Genomic DNA, 18175 nt, shown 5'->3' on the forward strand with positions numbered 1-18175 from the left:
TACATAATCTTTTGGGAATGGATGTTTTACAGACCATTCATTCTCTGAAGGTTCATCCAAGCTGTTGGGTCTATCAGGAGTTGGCTCCTTTATATTGCTGAGTAGTATCACAGTTAAACCCTTGCACAATATGGGTTTGAACTATGCACTTTCCCTTATATGTGGATTTTTTTGATAAACATAGTATAATACTGTAAATGTATTTTCCTTATGATCTTCTTGACATTTTCTTTTATTTAGCCTACTTTGTTGTATGAATATAGTATGTAATACATATAACCTACAAAATATGTTAACTGTTATTGGTAAGGATTCAGGTCAGCAGTTGGCTATTAGTGGTTAAGTTTTGGGGGAGTCAAAAGTTAGATGCAGATTTTTGACAGTGTAAGGGTTGTTACAGAGTCAATGAGAGAAATGGAAATGATGTGCACACAACAAGTTGCACAAAGATATTTATAGCGATTTTATTCTTTATAGCCCCAAATTGGAAACAATCTGGATGTCATTCAGTGAGTGGATAGTTAATATGTAGTGTGTCTATACCATATTATCGTATCGTATATATCTTTCTCCATGTTCCCACACTTTATTTTCCATGCCTTAAAGGGCAGCTCCATTTTGTTCCCTCACACTCAACACAAACAAAGCAAATATTAATTTTTTTCTTAGCTCATCCTTTAACTGTTTTCCATCTTATTAGGATGACTTCCATTATTCCAGATTCACAGACTACAAATGTTGGAGTCATCTCTGTCCCTTCTTTTTTGGCTCCGGTAGGTCTTTCTACTCATGGTTCCCAGGATTTCATTCTTTCATGGATCTCTAGATTTTCCTCCCATCTCCAGCTCATTCACTCACTCTTCCCTTCATCACTACCTTCTACTTGAACATGTTCATTACCTAGATCACACCAACAGCCACCTTACTCTCTCTAGTCTCTGCCTCTTTAATTTTCCAATCATTTTCAATTTATCCTTCTTAAAGGATTTTTCCAAAGCCTCTATGCAAACCACATAATTATTCTTTAAGAGTGTACCTCATCTCCTGTCCCCCCAACCAACATTCCTCAGCCTGATCAGAAGATATTTAAAAAAGATATTTTTAAGAGTAAAGTCCACTCTTCAAAAGAAAAATACTGTGTTACTCTGGGAACAAGCTTTGTTTTGAGCACTAGAGCACATGTTTAGTTTGTCAAGAAGACTGCATTAAAAGAAACAAAACAGATGCAGCAATGTAGGTTGTCATGTGTTTCTTTAAAAAGATTTCTTATAAATGCACCTCAAATAATTGGTACCATATGGTTTGGCCCTTCCTTGTGGTCTCACTTGTTCAGATATGTCACCCCTGTCTGGATAGAATCTGATTTTCTTTTGCATATGTATGGGATCCACTGATTCCTGCAAACAGTGGTTTCCTAAAAGGCTAAAAAGGCTACTGAAAAGGACTACATTATAGTTAGGTTCCAAAGACAATTTAGAAATGAAGCAAATCTGTTGACTGAAAGTGGCTCAGAAATCAGACGTTTTTTCTTTTACAGCCACACTGAGAGCATCAGTTCAGAAGACAGCTCGGAATTATTTTTAGAGAATGATATGGACTATGATCTGGTAACAAGATTATCTTTTTTAATTTAAATACTGTGTTTGGTGACGAGAATAAGAGCTCATTTTTTTCTTTTTCTTTTTTAAAGATTTTATTTATTTGAGAGAGAGACAGTGAGAGAGAACATGAGTGAAGAGGTCAGAGAGAGAAGCAGTCCCCGTGGAGCTGGGAGCCCGATACAGGACTTGATCTCGGGACTCTGGGATCATGACCTGAGCCGAAGGCAGTCGTCCAACCAACTGAGCCACCCAGGGGTCCCTAGAGCTCATTTTTTTCTTTTAAAATTAAAATTTCCTAGGGGCTCCTGGCTGGCTCTGTTATTGTCTACCTTCAGCTCAGGTCATGATCCCAGGGTCCTGGGACTGAGCCCCACATCGAGCTCCCTGCTCAGTGGGAAGTCTGCTTCTCCCTCTCCCCTTGCTTGTGTTCTTTCTCTTGCTGTGTCTCTCTATGTCAAATAAATAAATAAAATCTAAGATGGTGAAGGAGTAGCAGACTGAAATGACATCAGGTCGCAGGAGTTCAGCTAGATGTTATCAAACCATTCCAAACACCTACAAATTCAACAGGAGATCTAAGAGAAGATAAGTAGCAATTCTAGGAACAGAAAATTGGCCACTTTCTGAAAGGTAGGATGTGCGGAGAAGTGAATCCTGGGTGATGGGAAAATAGACAGTGGGGGGCAGGGCCAGATCCTGGCAAGCAGCAGAGCAGTGGATCACAAAATCCGAACTTTTAGAAGTCTGCTCCACTGAGGGACATCGCTCCAGAGGCTAAGTGGGGGAGGGGTAAGGGAGGCGGTAAGCCCTCGCAGGGCAGTGTAGTCTCAGGACCTGCAGGGTCACTGAAAGATCGGGGGTGTTGGAGTGTGGCAGAGCTCCCAGGAATTGGAGTGGGGGAAGCCGACTACAGAGACAGAGTAGAGGAGTGAGCTCTCAGCTCGGAATTACCTTAAACTGTGATCTGCAGCACAGTTGGACCACTGTTCTTCGAGCAGGGACCCCACAAGTGGCAGGTCTGGGAAGACTCACCTTCCTCCTCTGGAGACAGGAATCTGCTGGGGTCGGAGACTCCAAACGGGGCTGTGCATCAGAGATAGAAACGCTCGATCACAGGCTGGGTGAACCCAGAGCAGAGCCGGAGACCAGGAAGATGGGAGTGATTGACCCCTTTTCTCTGAAGATGCACTGAGGAGTGGAGACCCAAGCTCTCAGCTCCTCCCGGCTGGAGATTGGGAGGCTGCCATTTTCATTCCCGTTTTCCAGAGCTCTACGAAAAACGTTCAGGGAACAAAAGCTCCCAAGAGAGAACTCTTTGAGCAGATTTCTTAGCCCGGCCCCTGGCAAGGGTGGTGCAATTCTGCCTCAGGCAAAGACATTTGAGAATCACTGCAACAGGCCTCTCCCCCAGAAGATCAACAAGAACATCCAGCCAATAACAAGCTAACTGATCAAGGAGAACAGCAGAACTCCAGAGCTAGGGGAAAGCAATGCATGAAATTCAAGGCTTTCTCCCCATGATCCTTTAGTCTTGCAAAGTAAAATTAAATTTTTTTAATTTTATTTTTTTCGTTTTCTATTTTTTAAAAATTTTCCTCTTTCTCTTTTAACGTTTTTTAACTAGTTTATCTTAACAATCCTTTCTAAAGAATCTTTTTAAACCTTCATTATTATAGTCATATTTTATCCTTCGTTGTATTTAACCTTATTTTTTGTATACATATAGGGTTTTTCTTTTTCTAAAAAATTTTGGGATATAACTTCTTCTAATAGATCAAAATATACCCTAAATCTAGTACAGGCTTTGTTCTAGTCTCCAGCCTGAGCACATTCTCGCCCCCACTTTTTTTTCTTCTTTCTTTTTCCAACCAACTTATCTTATCAATTTTTTTTTTTTTAGAACGTTTTAAAAATTTTCATCTTTACAGTCATATTCTATCCCTTCATTATGTTTACTCTTATTTTTGTATATATATAAGGTTTACTTTCTTTAAAATTTGGGGAGGTAGTTTCTTCTAAGAGACCAAAATACTCCTAAAAACTCCTAAAGTGGGTAGCTCTGTTCTATTTATCAGTCTAATATATATATATATATATATATATATATTTTTTTTTTTTTTTTTTTCTTTTTACCTCCTTTCTTCTCCCCTCAGTTTGGGGTCTCTTCTGATTTGGTTAGCGTACATTTTTCTGGGATCTTTGCCACCCTGTTAGTATTTTATTCTCTTGTACATATATTCTTATCTGGATAAAATGACAAGGCAGAAAAACTCACCAAAAAAAAGAACAAGAGGCAGTACTGACGGCTATGGACCTAATCAGTACAGATATTGATAATATGTCAGATCTAGAGTTCAGAATGATGATTCTCAAGGTGCTAGTTGGGCTCGAGAAAGGCATGGAAGATATAAGAGAAACCCTGCCTGGAGAAATAAAACCCCTTTCTGGAGAAATAAAAGAACTAAAATCTAACCAAGCTGAAATAAAAAAGGTATTAATGAGGCACAGACAAGAATGGAGGCTCTTATTGCTAGGATAAATGAGGCAGAAGAGAGAATTAGTGATATAGAAGACCAAATGATGGGGAATAAAGAAGCTGAGCAAAAGAGCGACAAACAAATATTGGAACAAAAGGAGAGAATTCGAGAGATAAGTGACACCATAAGACAAAACAATATTAGAATAATTGGGGTTCCAGAGAAGAAGAAAGAGAGAGAGGGGGGCAGAAGGTATACTGGAACAAATTATAATAGAGAAATTCCTTAATATGGCAAAGGGAACAAGCATCAAAATCCAAGAGGGACAGAGAACCCCCCTCAAAATCAATAAAAATGGGTCCACACCCCATCATCTTAGCGACAAAGAGAAAATCCTGAAAGCAGCTTGGGACAAGAAGTCTGTAACATACAATGGTAGAAATATTAGATTGGCAGCAGACTTCTCTACAGAGACCTGGCAGGCCAGAAAGAACTGGCATGATATATTCAGAGCACTAAAGGAGGAAAATATGCAGCCAAGAATACTATATCCAGCTAGGCTATTATTGAAAATAGAATGAGAGATAAAAAGCCTCCAGAACAAACAAAAACTAAAAGAATTTGCAAACACCAAACCAGCCCTACAGAAAATATTGAAAGTGGTCCTCTAAGCAATGAGAGAGCCTAAAAATGGCCCAGAAAGGAACAGAGACAATATACAGTAACAGTCACCTTACAGGCAATACAATGGCACTACATTCATGTCTTTCAATAGTTACCCTGAATGTAAATGGGCTAAGTGTTCCAATCAAATGACAGAGGGTATCAGAATGGATAAAAAACAAAACCCATCCATATGCTGTCTACAAGAAACTCATTTTAGACCCAAAGACACCTCCAGATTTAAAGTGAGGGTGTGGAAAACTATTTACCATGCTAATGGACATCAAAAGAAAACTGGGTGGGCAATCCTTACATCAGATAAATTCGATTTTAAGCCAAAGACTATAATAAGAGATGAGGAAGGACTCAAGGGTCAAGACTCAAAGGGTCTGTCCAACAAGATTTAACAATTTAATTTGCATGCCCCTAACATGCTAGTAGCCAACTATATAAACCAATTAATTACAAAATCAAAGAAACACATTGACAATAATAAAATAATAGTAGGGGACTTTAGCACCCCCGGCTCACTGAAATGGACAGATCATGCAAGCAAAAATCAACAAGGAAATAAAGGCCTTAAATGACACACTGGACCAGATGGACATCACAGATATAAACAGAACATTCCATCCCAAAGCAACAGAATACACATTCTTCTCTAATGCACACAGAACATTCTCCAGAATAGATCACATCCTGGGTCACAAAGCAGGTCTCAACCAGTACCAAAAGATTGGGATCATTCCCTGAATATTTTCAGACGACAATGCTCTGAAGCTAGAACTCAAGCACAAGAGGAAAGTTGGAAAGAACTCAAATACATGGAGGCTAAAGAGCATCCTACTAAAGAATGAATGGGTCAACCAGGAAATTAAAGAAGAATTGAAAAAACTCATGGAAATAAATGATAATAAAAACACAACTGTTCAAAATTTATGGGACACAGCAAAGGTGGTCCTGAGAGGAAAGCATATAGCCATACAAGCCTTTCGCAAGAAACAAGAAAGTTCTCAAGTACACAACCTAACCCTACACCTAAAAGAGCTGGAGAAAGAACAGCAAAGAAAGCCTAAACCCAGCAGCAGAAGAAAAATAATAAAGATCAGAAAAGAAGTCAATGAAATAGAAACAAACAAACAAACCCAACAGTATAACAAATCAACAAAACTAGGAGCTGGTTGCTTGAAAGAATTAATAAGATTGATAACCCCCTGGCCAGACTTATCAAAAAGAAAAGAGAAAGGACCCAAATAAATAAAATCATGAATGAAAGAGGAGAGATCACAACCAACACCAAAGAAATACAAGCAATTATAAGAACATATTATGAGCAACTATACACCAGCAAATTTGACAATCTGGAAGAAATGGATGCATTCTTAGAGACATATAAACTACCAACACTGAATCAGGAAGAAATAGAAAACCTGAACAGACCCATAACCAGTAAGGAGAGTGAAGCAGTCATCAAAAACCTCCCCCCAAAAAAAGCCCAGGGACAGACAGCTTCCCAGGGGAATTCTACCAAATAGTTAAAGAAGAATTAATATCTATTCTCTTGAAACGGTTCCAAAAAATAAAAATGGAAGGAAAACTTCCAAACTCATTTTATGAGGCCAGCATTACCTTGATCCCCAAACCAGACAAAGACCCCATCCAAAAAGAGAATTATAGACCAATATCCTTGATGAACACGGATGTGAAAATTCTCACCAAAATACTAGCCAATAGGATCCGATAGTACATTAAAAGGATTATTCACCACAACCAAGTGGGATTTATTCCTGGGCTGCAAGGTTGGTTCAACATCTGCAAATCAATCAATGTGATACAATACATTAATAAAAGAACAAACAAGAACCATATGATATTCTCAGTAGATGCTGAAAAAGCATTTGACAAATTACAGCATCCTTTCTTGATCAAAACTCTTAAAGGTGTAGGAATAGAGGGTACATTCCTCAATATCATCAAAACCATCTATGAAAAACCCACAGTGAATATCATTCTTGATGGGGAAAAACTGAGAGCTTTTCTGCTAAGATCAGGAACAAGGCAGGGATGTCCACTAGCACCACTGCTATTCAACATAGTACTAGACGTTCTAGCCTCAGCAATCAGACAACAAAAAGAAATTATAGGCATCTGAATCAGCAAAGAAGAAGGCAAACTCTCACTCTTTGCAGATGATATGATACTTTATGTGGAAAACCCAAAAGACTACACTCCAAAACTGCTAGAACTCATAAAGGAATTCAGTAAAGTGTCAGGATATAAAACCAATGCACAGAAACCAGTTGCATTTCTATACACCAACAGCAAGACAGAATAAGGAGATATTAAGGAGACACCCCCACTTAAAATTGCACCCCAAACCATAAGATACCTAGGAATAAACCTAACAAAGGAGGCAAAGAATCTGTACTCAGAAAACTATAAAGTACTCATAAGAAATTGAGGAAGACACAAAGAAATGGAAAAGCTTTCCATGTTCATAGATTGGAAGAACAAATATTGTGAAAATGTCTATGCTACCTAAAGCAATCTATACATTTAATGCAATACCTGTCAAAATACCAACAATTTTTTTTTCAAAGAAATGGGACAAATAACCCTAAAATTTATATGGAACCAGAAAAGACCCCGAATAGCCAGAGGAGTGTTGAAAGAGAAAGCCAAAGTTGGTGGCATCACAATCCAGACTTCAAAGCTCTATTACAAAGCTGTCATCATCAAGACAGTATGGTAGTGGCACAAAAATAGACACACAGATCCAGAAATAGACCCTCAACTCTATGGTCAACTAATCTTCAACAAAGCAGGAAAGAATGTCTAAGGGAAAAAAGACAGTCTCTTCAACAAATAGTGTTGGGAAAATTGGACAGCCTCATGCAGAAAAATGAAACCAGACCATTTCCTTACACCACACACAAAAATAGACTCAAAATGGATGAAAGACTTCAATGTGGGACAGGAATCCATCAAATCCTTGAGGAGAACACAGGCAGCAACCTCCTTGACCTCAGGCACAGCAACTTCCTCCTAGAATCATCGCCAAAGGTAAGGGAAGCAAGGGCAAAAATGGACTACTGCGACCTCATCAAGATCAAAAGCTTTTGCACACCAAGGATACAGTCACAAACCAAAAGACAACTGACAGAATAGGAGAAGATATTCACAAACGACATATCAGATAAAGGGCTAGTATCCAAAATCTATAAAGAACTTATCAAACTCAACACCCAAAGAACAAATAATCCAATCAAGAAATGGGCAGAGGACATGAACAGACATTTCTGCAAAGGAGACATCCAGATGGCCAACAGACATATGAAAAAATGCTCAACATCACTCAGCATCAGGAAAATACAAATTAAAACCACAATGAGATACCATCTCACACCAGTCAGAATGGCTAAAACTAACAAGTCAGGAAATGACAGACGTTGGAGAGGATGCAGAGAAAGGGGAACCCCTCTACACTGTTGGTGGGAATGTAAGCTGGTGCAGCCACTCTGGAAAACAGTATGGAGGTTCCTCAAAAAGTTGAAAATAGGGGTACCCTATGACCCAGCAATCGCACTACTGGGTATTTACCCTAAAGATACAAATGTAGTGATTTGAAGGAGCATGGGCACCGGAATGTTTATAGCAACAATGTCTGCAATAGCCAAACTATGGAAAGAACCTAGATGTCCATCAACAGATGAATGGATAAAGAAGATGTCACACACACACACACACACACACACACACACACACACACACACACACAATGGAATGCTATGCAGCCATCAAAAGAAATGAAATCTTGCCATTTGCAAGGACATGGGTGGAACTAGAGGGTATTATGCTGAGCAAAATAAGTCAATCAGAGAAAGACAATTATTATAGGATCTCTCTGATATGAGGAATTTGAGAGGCAGAGTGGGGGGTCTAGGGGGTAGGGAAGGAAAAAATGAAACAAGATGGTATCAGGAAAGAGAAAAACCCTAAGAGTCTCTTAATCTCACAAAACAAATTGAGGGCTGCTGTGGGGAGGGGGGTATGGAGAGGGTGGTTGGGTTATGGACATTGGGGAGGGTATGTGAAATGGTGAGTGCTGTGAAGTGTTTAAGCCCGATGATTCATAGACTCATACCCCTGGGGCAAATAATACATTATATGTTAATAAAAATAATTAATAAAAGAAAAGAAAATGAAATAAAATATTTTTTAAAAATTAAAATTTCCTATTCCAAATATTCCACAACTTTTTAGTAGGGACAATTTTGATGCTGTTTCCCAGTTGCATCTATAGTTCATCTTTGTCATCTAATGAAAAATGTTTATAAGAAGTAATAATTTAGGAGATATATATATTCTCTACAGTCTTCCTGCAGAGCACAAAATAGTCACTTTCTGACTGCTTATCATTTTAATGGCACTTGATATATGCTGTGTAGCTGTACTGTAAGACAAATCTACTTTCCACAAAACAGCCCTTTATTTTACTAGACTGACTTGGAGCTAACCCCATCCTGAATATAACCACAGACACTCACAAGAAACAAACAAACAAAAAAACACTTCAAAACGCCATCCCTTATTACATATAACACATCTTATACAAGTGATCTTTTTTCAAAATTGTGGTTAAAAAAAAGTAACAGAATTTATCGTCCTAACCATTTTTATATTTAAATGTACAGTATAGTGTTAACTATATGCACATTTTTGTGCAACAGATCTCTAGAACTTTTTCATCTTGCAAAACAGAGACCTGAACCCACTGAACCTCTCTATTCTCCCTCCCTGTAGCTCAGGCAACCACGGTTCTACTTTCTAAGAGTTTGATTACTTTAGATACCTCATAAAAGTGGAATCATGCAGTTTTGTCTCTCTGTAACTTGGCTTTTTTCACAGAACCTAATGTCCTCCAGATTCACCCATGTGGTAGCATGTGCTAGGATTTCCTTGTTTTTTAAGGCTGAATAATATCCCATTGTATGGCAATACTATGTTTTCTTTATCCGTTCATCCATTAATGGACCTTTAGGTTGCTTCCACCTCTTTGCTATAGTAAATATGATGAACATGGTGTGAAATACCTATGCCATCTTTTTAAAAATTAAACTTAAAGTAATATGTATATTTATTAAGTTTTGGGAAAATATAAAATAAAATGGAGGGAGAAAATGACCTTCACTTAGCCTCCTTTTTCTTTCTTCTATTCCCTTTCCTGCCTTTCCCTTGACCCATTTTCCCCTTCTTCCTGCCTTGGCCTACTCTTCTCCATCCCTTCTTCTGTTTTCCTTATCTTCCTTTTTTCCTTCTATATTGCCTTGCATCTCCCCCAGCACCCTAAATGTCCTCTTCCTGAAGTCCAGCTGTCATGGAGATAGGCTCTTTTGCCCTTCTCTGCCTACCTCCCTCATAATCAGAATGGCATTCCTTTTCCTCACTGTATTTTTCTAGATAAGTCTAAGTAGCATATTTTTAAGTGAATTATATTCATTACTGACTGATTAGGAGCCAGAGCTTTACTTCAAAGAACCAGAAGAGTTACTTCAAGTCCTCACAGAGCTGGAAGAGCAGAATCTAACTTTGGTACAATATTCCCAAGATGTAGATGAAAATCTTGAAGATGTAAATAAAAGAGAAAAACTTATACAGGATAAAATGTAAGTTATTAAGAACAAGTAGATTTATTCCATTAAGCAGACTATAACCTGAGACAGATTCCTTCTTATTCCTAAGTGAACCTTCCTCAGGGTCTCTCTGGATTTAGGGTGGGATTTTTATTAATAGTAACTTAAATTGTAGGGTATAAAATGTAGAAGTTATATTTACACAGAATAGACTTTCATTTTAGTCTCTACTTCCTTTTACTTGTCAAAATTATCTTCCTAACTAGCAAAAATAAAAGGTAGTTTGAAAGATTATAAAGAATTAAAAGGTACTGTCTTAATTTTTTTCTTATTGAAATAGAGTTGACACACGTGTTACATTAGTTTCAGGCATACAGCACAGTGATCCCACAACTCATTAGGTTTTGTTTGGGGCAGTTTTCACTCTACCATCCAATGAATCAAATCAGGCTTTGGATGATAATCCTAATCTATGCATTTTTCCCTGGTATGACTCTCAACAAAGTTATGTGCCTCAAATATTATAGCATTTTATAATGTACGTATGGAGAGAGAGCTGGCCTCTCATAAAAGGGATTTCTGTCAGGGGAAGGAGGCTGGATTTGATGACTCACAAAGCCACTTCCGTAAAATTTTATATAATTGGAAGGAATATTGGAAGCTACTGGCAAATAGCTTCGAATTGCAGAGACTAAATGTGTTTATCTACCCATTATAAAAATGTGTAAAGCCTCTTTAGGAAGTTTTCTGGGGCAAAAGATGGCAGTCTTTTCAAACAGTGGGTGAAACTACGCTGAACTTTGGAACAAATTAACTTACTCAAAAGTTAAGACCCTACAAATCATGATTTTATAGCCACCCCATTACCACTAGTGTATCCTTTTCACCCTTGTCTCCTCTCTCCCAATCCTTACCACATATGGTGCTCTCACCCTGACATATATGAGTTTTGGGGACGATGTGGTAGGTTGGGCAGGAATAGCACGGTCAGAACAGAATCTATCTCTAGATCACATCACAACTCGGCTTCTGACACATCATCTCTGCTGTTATTTGGAGGGTTTCAGAGGAACCACAGGAAGAAAATGCTTCCTGGTGGAAGTTAAAGGCAGTATTTATGCATTTACTATTCTCATTTTACCTGAAAAGTTGCATGTAATTTGACGAAGTCTTAAACTACGAACTTGTGTTTGGCTTGCTAGACATAGGATGTTGATACATGATATGGAAAGTGTTGAAAGTCCTGACTGATGATTTATTTCTAAACCAGAAATTACAGACAAGGGTCTCTTTCTTCTTTTGCCATAGAAATAGCAACATAGAGTTTCTTCTGAAGCACAAGGAAATGCTTAAGGCTAGCTGTGAGAGAGAAGAGGAAAAAGCAGCAGAACTGGAATTAAGGTCCAGGCTATTTAGTTTTGGAGAATTTCAGTCAGACACTCAGGTAATCCTTCTTTGCCTATGGTAATTTTATTTTGGCTCATATTAATAATAATGTGCATTCCCTGTCCACTAAGCATTGGAGTGGGGAGTTAAAGCACACCACAAATCCTAGGCTGATGACAGGGGCAGAAAACCAGTTTGGGATTATCATATCAGTATGCAATAATCAATTTACAGAGTAGAAAGCATTCAAATTGGCAATGGGACTCTCTTAAAATGTTGCTCTAATTATTACAAGATCTGATACGACCTTTCCCCCCTATAGATACATTTCTTTTAGAGCGTATATACATGAAGTAGTTCATTGCTTATGACCATTTTGATAGTAATTTGAAGAGCAAATAATTAACAGGGGAAGCACTGAATCAAAACTGAATGGAGTATATGCCCAGCACTGAGCCTCTAACAGATTTTGGCTTCTCTTGCATATGTAGATCCATTATTGGAGCCCCTGTGACACACATTTATGTACTATTTACCTGCACATCTCTCCCAGCTGGGTGCAAATCCCTTCAGGGCAGGGACTGTATGAGTCTTCCTAGTTAGATATGTTAAGTGTCCCTATAAAGTAGGTGCTCAATAAATGTTTGTTGAATGAATGATTAGTTTCTAGACCCACAACAAATTCCCACTAGCATTGATTTCCTTGTAAAAAATCTCAAATGAACCAGGTGGTGGGTATTGGAGAGGGCACGGATTGCATGGAGCACTGGGTGTGGTGCAAAAACAATGAATACTGTTATGCTGAAAATAAATAAATAAATAAATAAATAAATAAATAAATAAATAAAAATTAAAGTAAATTTTTTTAAAATCTGAGAAACAAAAACAGAATACAATGATAAACTATGAAAAACATCTCAAATGAAATTAAAATTCAAATCTCATCTGTGAGGCTAATAAAACATTTGTGGTTATGAACTTGATTTTCAAACAAAAGTAGATTTGGGGGAATTCACTCAGAAGACTGTCCTCCCTAACCATAGGATGGGTAAGGTTACATGACTCGTTTTACATAAACTCATTTTACATAAACTCGGGTTTATGACTGGTTCACACACACACATTTCCTAGGGTGGTAGAGTAAGTATCCTGAGTTAGGAGGGAAAGGGGTCATGCACTGCTAGAGTACAAAGTGTGATGACAGTCACGTTTCAGTTCTTCAGTGTTGGCTTTTTCTAAACCTTGTGTGTGGTAAAATATATGTAACAGAATTTACCATTTAACCATTCTAAGTGTACAGTTAAGGGACATTAGGTATATATGCAGTGTTGGGTAACCATCACCACCATCTATTTACAGAATTTTTCATTATCCCAAATAGAAACTCTGTATCCATTAAACAATCTTCCTGGCCTCTGGAAATTTTTATCCTACTTTCTGTCTCTATAAATTTGCCTATTTTTAGATATTTCACATAAATGGAATCATACAATAGTTGTCCTTTTGTGCCTGGCTTCTTTCACTTAGCATCATGTTTTCAAGGTTCATCCATGCTGTAGCATGCGTCAGAATTTAATTGCTTTTAGGGCTGAATAATATTCTACTGTATTTACATTCCACATTCTGTTTATCCATTTCTCTGCTGATGAACGTTTGGGGTGCTTCCACCCTTCAATTGTTTTAAATAATTCTGAAGCTGACTGACACAAAAAAATGTCAGATAAATATCAGCGATGTTTCACCCTCCCCCAACCAAACCCCCTTCACCCAAGTTTAGGAGAGCTATATAAAACAGTAACATTTTCAATACTCTTAAATGTCAAGGCAATTGGATCCCTAAACACAATAGGTAGAATTGATCTGAAAATCACTTTTTAAAAGATAAATTTGGGTCACAAGTATAATTTTGGTATTCAAGTATTGCACAGTCTGGGGAAATAGGCCTAATAATTCATAGTGTGTCCTAGAGATGTGAAATGCTAGTGTGGAAAAGGGGGTACAGAGCAGGAAAGTTGACAGGGGAAAAATATTCTTAGAATCACTCCCATTCTTTCAGATGGGCAAAACATAATTCTTTATGAGTAAACAGTTTTATCTAATTTTGATATTCATAAATCATCATACTTTGGATTTGTAATGATAAAATCAGTATTTTATTCATTCTAAACTTCCACACTCCTAACTACTTAATCCCTAAAAACATTTTTGATTCGATATTTTACTTTTTTTTTTTTTAAGATTTTATTTATCTGAGAGAGAGAGAGAGAAGCATGAGATGAGGAGGGTCAGAGGGAGAAGTGGACTTCCTGCTGAGCCAGGATCTGGATGTAGGACTCTGATCCTGGGACTCCAGGATCTTGACCTGGAGACACTTAATGAAGACCGGCACTTTAACCAATAGAGCCACCCCAGGCATCCTTAATATTTTAAAATAAAATTTAAAATTCAAATATAATGTAATATTGAAAAGCACATAAATTATAAGGTAATTATAAATTATCTCTTAGGAAATTTCCTCACAGTGAATATACTCATGTAACACCCCTCCACCCTGGATTAGGGAATAGATCACTATAACACACCTCAGAAGCCTCCCTCGCGCCCCCTTTCCTGTCTCTGCTATCCCTCACAATCCTACTGGTCACAATCCTGACTTCTCTTACCATCCATTAGCTTTCATGTTTTGAACTTTATTTAAATGGAATCATGTAGTATGTCTGGCTTCTCTTTCTCAAAATTGTATTTGTGAGATTCATCCACGTTATTTGGTGTAGCAGTTATATTTTCATTGAACATGAAATGGAATGTAAGCTACTGCACAATCTGCAGGATGTATTAATCTCTTCTTTCTTCCTTTCAAACAGGGAGCTGATCTAGCTCAATTGGGAGTTATTTGCAGTCAGCACACAGGCTTGAACTACAAAAACTTAAAATGACAGAGACAGCTCCTGCGCCTATCCAAATTTGATATAATCACTCCTAAACATCACTCTGGTCAGATCACTTCCCATTCACTGTTGGAAGGCATCCAGTCCTTACTCCTCCCAGCTTCCGGTCTCCTACAATTTCGGCCCACTCTACCTCTCTCTCCAAGCGGGAGAGCGCCTCCCATCTTTTGCAGCCTCCCGGGCAGGCCCTCCTTTGAGGGAATCTGGGCTGCATCTGCCATCTAGTGGCAGCTCCGGAGATTGGACACTTTTCACTCCTCTGTCATCAGAAGGCCTGTACTATGAGCTCCCTTTTTCCTTCGCCTTTTGCTCTGTTGGGCTACGCCCTCAATCTTTCTCATACATGAGTATTTATTCCTTAACCTCATTCCCTGATCCTATTTTTTCTGCTGTTCTTACCTTGTTATCTTAAGAAAACATCTTTGTCTTTTCCTTTCCTGTTTCACAAGAACTTTAAAAAAAAAAAAGGGCATTCTGGAAAGACATCTGAATCTACTCCTAAAACTCTAAAACTCTTTTAAGTTCAAGTTTAAGCTCTTTAGTGTTCAAGAGCTCTCCTTCAGAAATTTTCATTAACTACTAACCATTCTTATTAAAGTTGCTTTTTTCTCAGAACCAGGGTTCAAAATATTTTTAAAAATAGTACTCCCACTGCAGCAAAATTGTTTTTACATACCCAATACACACTTCTCCATGATGGGTAGGTTGCTTTTATTTTCCTTTTATAGTTTTCTGTATTTCTAAAGTTTTCTAAAAGGAATACACTGAAATAAATAGGAAATATAATAAATGTTATGTAGAAAGGGAGAGCATAAAAGAGTTTTATGGCAAACAGGCCTTTTGCCTTTTTCTTTTAATAATATTACTTTGTGCTTCTCCCAGTTTTCTAAAAGGACCATTTTTTTAAAGTTTTGAATTTTAATTCCAGTAAACAAAGTTTTTATCAGACATATAAAAAGGAGCATGTTTTATATATAAACAGGAAACACATAAGTGTCAAAGAAGAAAGGGGGTGCTTAGTGGTAAACAGTACCATCAGAAAGGTGGTTAAACCAGGAAGTGGGAAAGAAAAGCTGTTGGAAGTAAACTATTAGTAACAGGTCTTGACTTGTAATTAAGTGTTGGTGGCTCTGTAAGGAGACTGTGATTCCAGGAGGGGTTTCTCATGGCTCCTGGAGCCACATCTGTCTCGAGTGTTATTTGTTGTTGGCTTCATGATGATTCTCATCTTCTTGAGCAGAAGCAGGAATTGGGGCAGGAGGCTACCTGGAGAACGATTTACTTTGCCCAGCAGTTTATTGAGATCCTCTTAACTGCGAATGCCAAATTCACGGTGGAGAAAGAGGCTGAGAGTTTTTTGGTCCCGAAACACGTTACCTACCAGCTCGAGCTTATCTACCAACAGTTAAGACGGCGCAGTGGCCAGGTACAGGGATCAGCAAGGTTTGGCCCAAGCGTCTGCTTAGATCAGAATACTGCAACAGCTTTGCAATGGCAAGAGTGAAAATTAAACTCCTTGAAAGACTTTGTAGGTCAGCCTGGCAATCTGTTTGCTTGTAACTTTTTTTTTTTTCCTCTGAGAATGCATTCAGTCATTTATTCAGCAAACATTTATTAAGTGCATAGTTATGAACAAGGTGCTGCTTTAGGTATAAATGTAAACATAAGAAATAACTCCTACCCTCCGGGTGCTTACAGTCTAGAAGGGGAAATAAGGCAAGTATGCAAATAGCTTTCACACAGGATGACTGTAGTTTCAGCAATGAATAGTAAGTGCAAAAGAAAACAAAACAAAACACCAAAGCTCATCCGCTGTGTTGCAAGGAAATGCACTAGCTTGGCAAAAAACAAAAAGGATTTAAAATGTATATATACGTTGCCTCTACCTGAATGCTCACAGAATCAGATACACAAAAACTCTCAAGCAAAAAGATACTGTCATACTAAAATTGCTTTTTATACCTAGACTGCAATATCTTTAACAGAAAATAGTCCAAGATGTTACTACAGGATAATTCTGACTATAAATTATATTGCTGCTGTATTTTCTCACCGTTCTATGTTATATTGAAGTTATTTAAAGATTATTTATTAGAGCGAGAGAGAACATGAGTGGGGGAAGGGGCAGAGGGAGGAGAGAGACAAGCAGACTTCCTGTTGAGCAGGGAGCCTGCCCTGCGGCACGTGGGCTCAATCTCAGGACTCTGAGATCATGGCCTGGGCCGAAGTCAGGCCCTTAACTGACTGAGCCACCCAGGAACCCCCATTAAAGTTTTTCTTTTAAAAAGGAAGTATGCAGTAGCATATAAGAGCCTTTTCATTGTTAAGATAGTAAAATGGAATTTTACATTTATTGAATGAACAAGAAAATGGTGATGAGATGTTATGTTTTCTGTTCCCTTTTTCTTTTCAATCTCAGGAAAAACTGATAGACTCTCTTAGTAAAAAAATTAATCAAGTATACAGAGTCTGCATTGGAGATGCTGATGTTGGCAGCCTCAACCCAGTTCAAAAGCTGGTAAAAGTAGAGTCTCGCCTGGTAGAACTGAGTGATCTCATTGAATCCATGCCCAAAGAAAATGTGGAGGCAATTGAGAGGATAAAACAGAAAGAACGGCGGCAAAAGTACAGTCAATGTCTTATGATAGAAGTGTAGTGACCAACTTAATGAGATGAGAAACGATCTTTGCTGGGATTCCACAACACTGAGCAAGCCCCTATTACATGGCGAGGATCACGATAAAGATGCAGTAGACCCAAACCCAGACATGCCCTTCTCAGAGAGACTACTTAATGTGGAAGACACACTTGTCAAATATTCTTATGAAATAATGTGTCATTACCAATAATGAGCATTGTGAAGAAGAGTTCACTGGGGCAACTGATCTAGTTTGAGATGGATAAAGGGTCATTTTAGTTTGAAAAAAAAAAAAAAAAAAAAAAGGATTTTCAGAATGAGTATTCACTACTTTTATTTTTTGAAGAGGTATCTCTTGTACTTGTAGTGGAGGGTCCAAAGTGTAGAATTAGGAGCCCTTCACTGCAAGACTTTATAAAAGAATTGTTTGAAAGTCAAGAGCCATGCAATGAGGGTTTTTCTTAGTGCATAACTAGCAACACTTACACACAGCATCTACACATTTACTCATTCATTCCTCAAGACAGCTTCATGAGAATTATCAACCCTGGAACAGCACCCTCTCCTCACCCCGACATACCCACATCCTTGCCTACCGGCCTTTCCAGGAGAATGTACTGATTTATAAACTTCTATATCGAGTTAAATAAGGATAACTACCTTTGAGGCAATAATTATAAATACATGATCCCTAGTATAATGTAGCATGTAGAGAATGCTTATAGGTGGACTATTGTTCCTGTCATAACAATAATAACAAACAAAGAGGCAGACTAGCACTATGGCTGACCTGCTTGGCTTCAATGCAGGTTCTGCCATTTACAACTTC

The 18175-nt window shown here is 38.1% G+C and overlaps 1 protein-coding gene across 2 annotated transcripts in view; it reads left to right on the plus strand.

Moving 5' to 3' along the window:
• CCDC38 (coiled-coil domain containing 38) overlaps positions 1 to 18175 on the plus strand; it is a 48821-nt gene that overhangs the window by 25772 nt on the left and 4874 nt on the right. Inside the window, exons 11-15 of one of the 2 annotated variants that reach the window (XM_082739300.1) lie at positions 1538 to 1607; positions 10256 to 10407; positions 11683 to 11818; positions 15949 to 16134; positions 17128 to 17333. In XM_082739300.1, the coding sequence (XP_082595426.1) occupies positions 1538 to 1607; positions 10256 to 10407; positions 11683 to 11818; positions 15949 to 16134; positions 17128 to 17333 (750 nt within the window). The remainder of the gene's footprint in view (positions 1 to 1537; positions 1608 to 10255; positions 10408 to 11682; positions 11819 to 15948; positions 16135 to 17127; positions 17334 to 18175) is intronic. The other variant, XM_082739301.1, reaches the window with a different exon arrangement.

Source organism: Mustela nivalis (assembly GCF_964662115.1).
Source record: "Mustela nivalis genome assembly, chromosome: 7".
Classification (NCBI taxonomy): Eukaryota; Metazoa; Chordata; class Mammalia; order Carnivora; family Mustelidae; genus Mustela; species Mustela nivalis.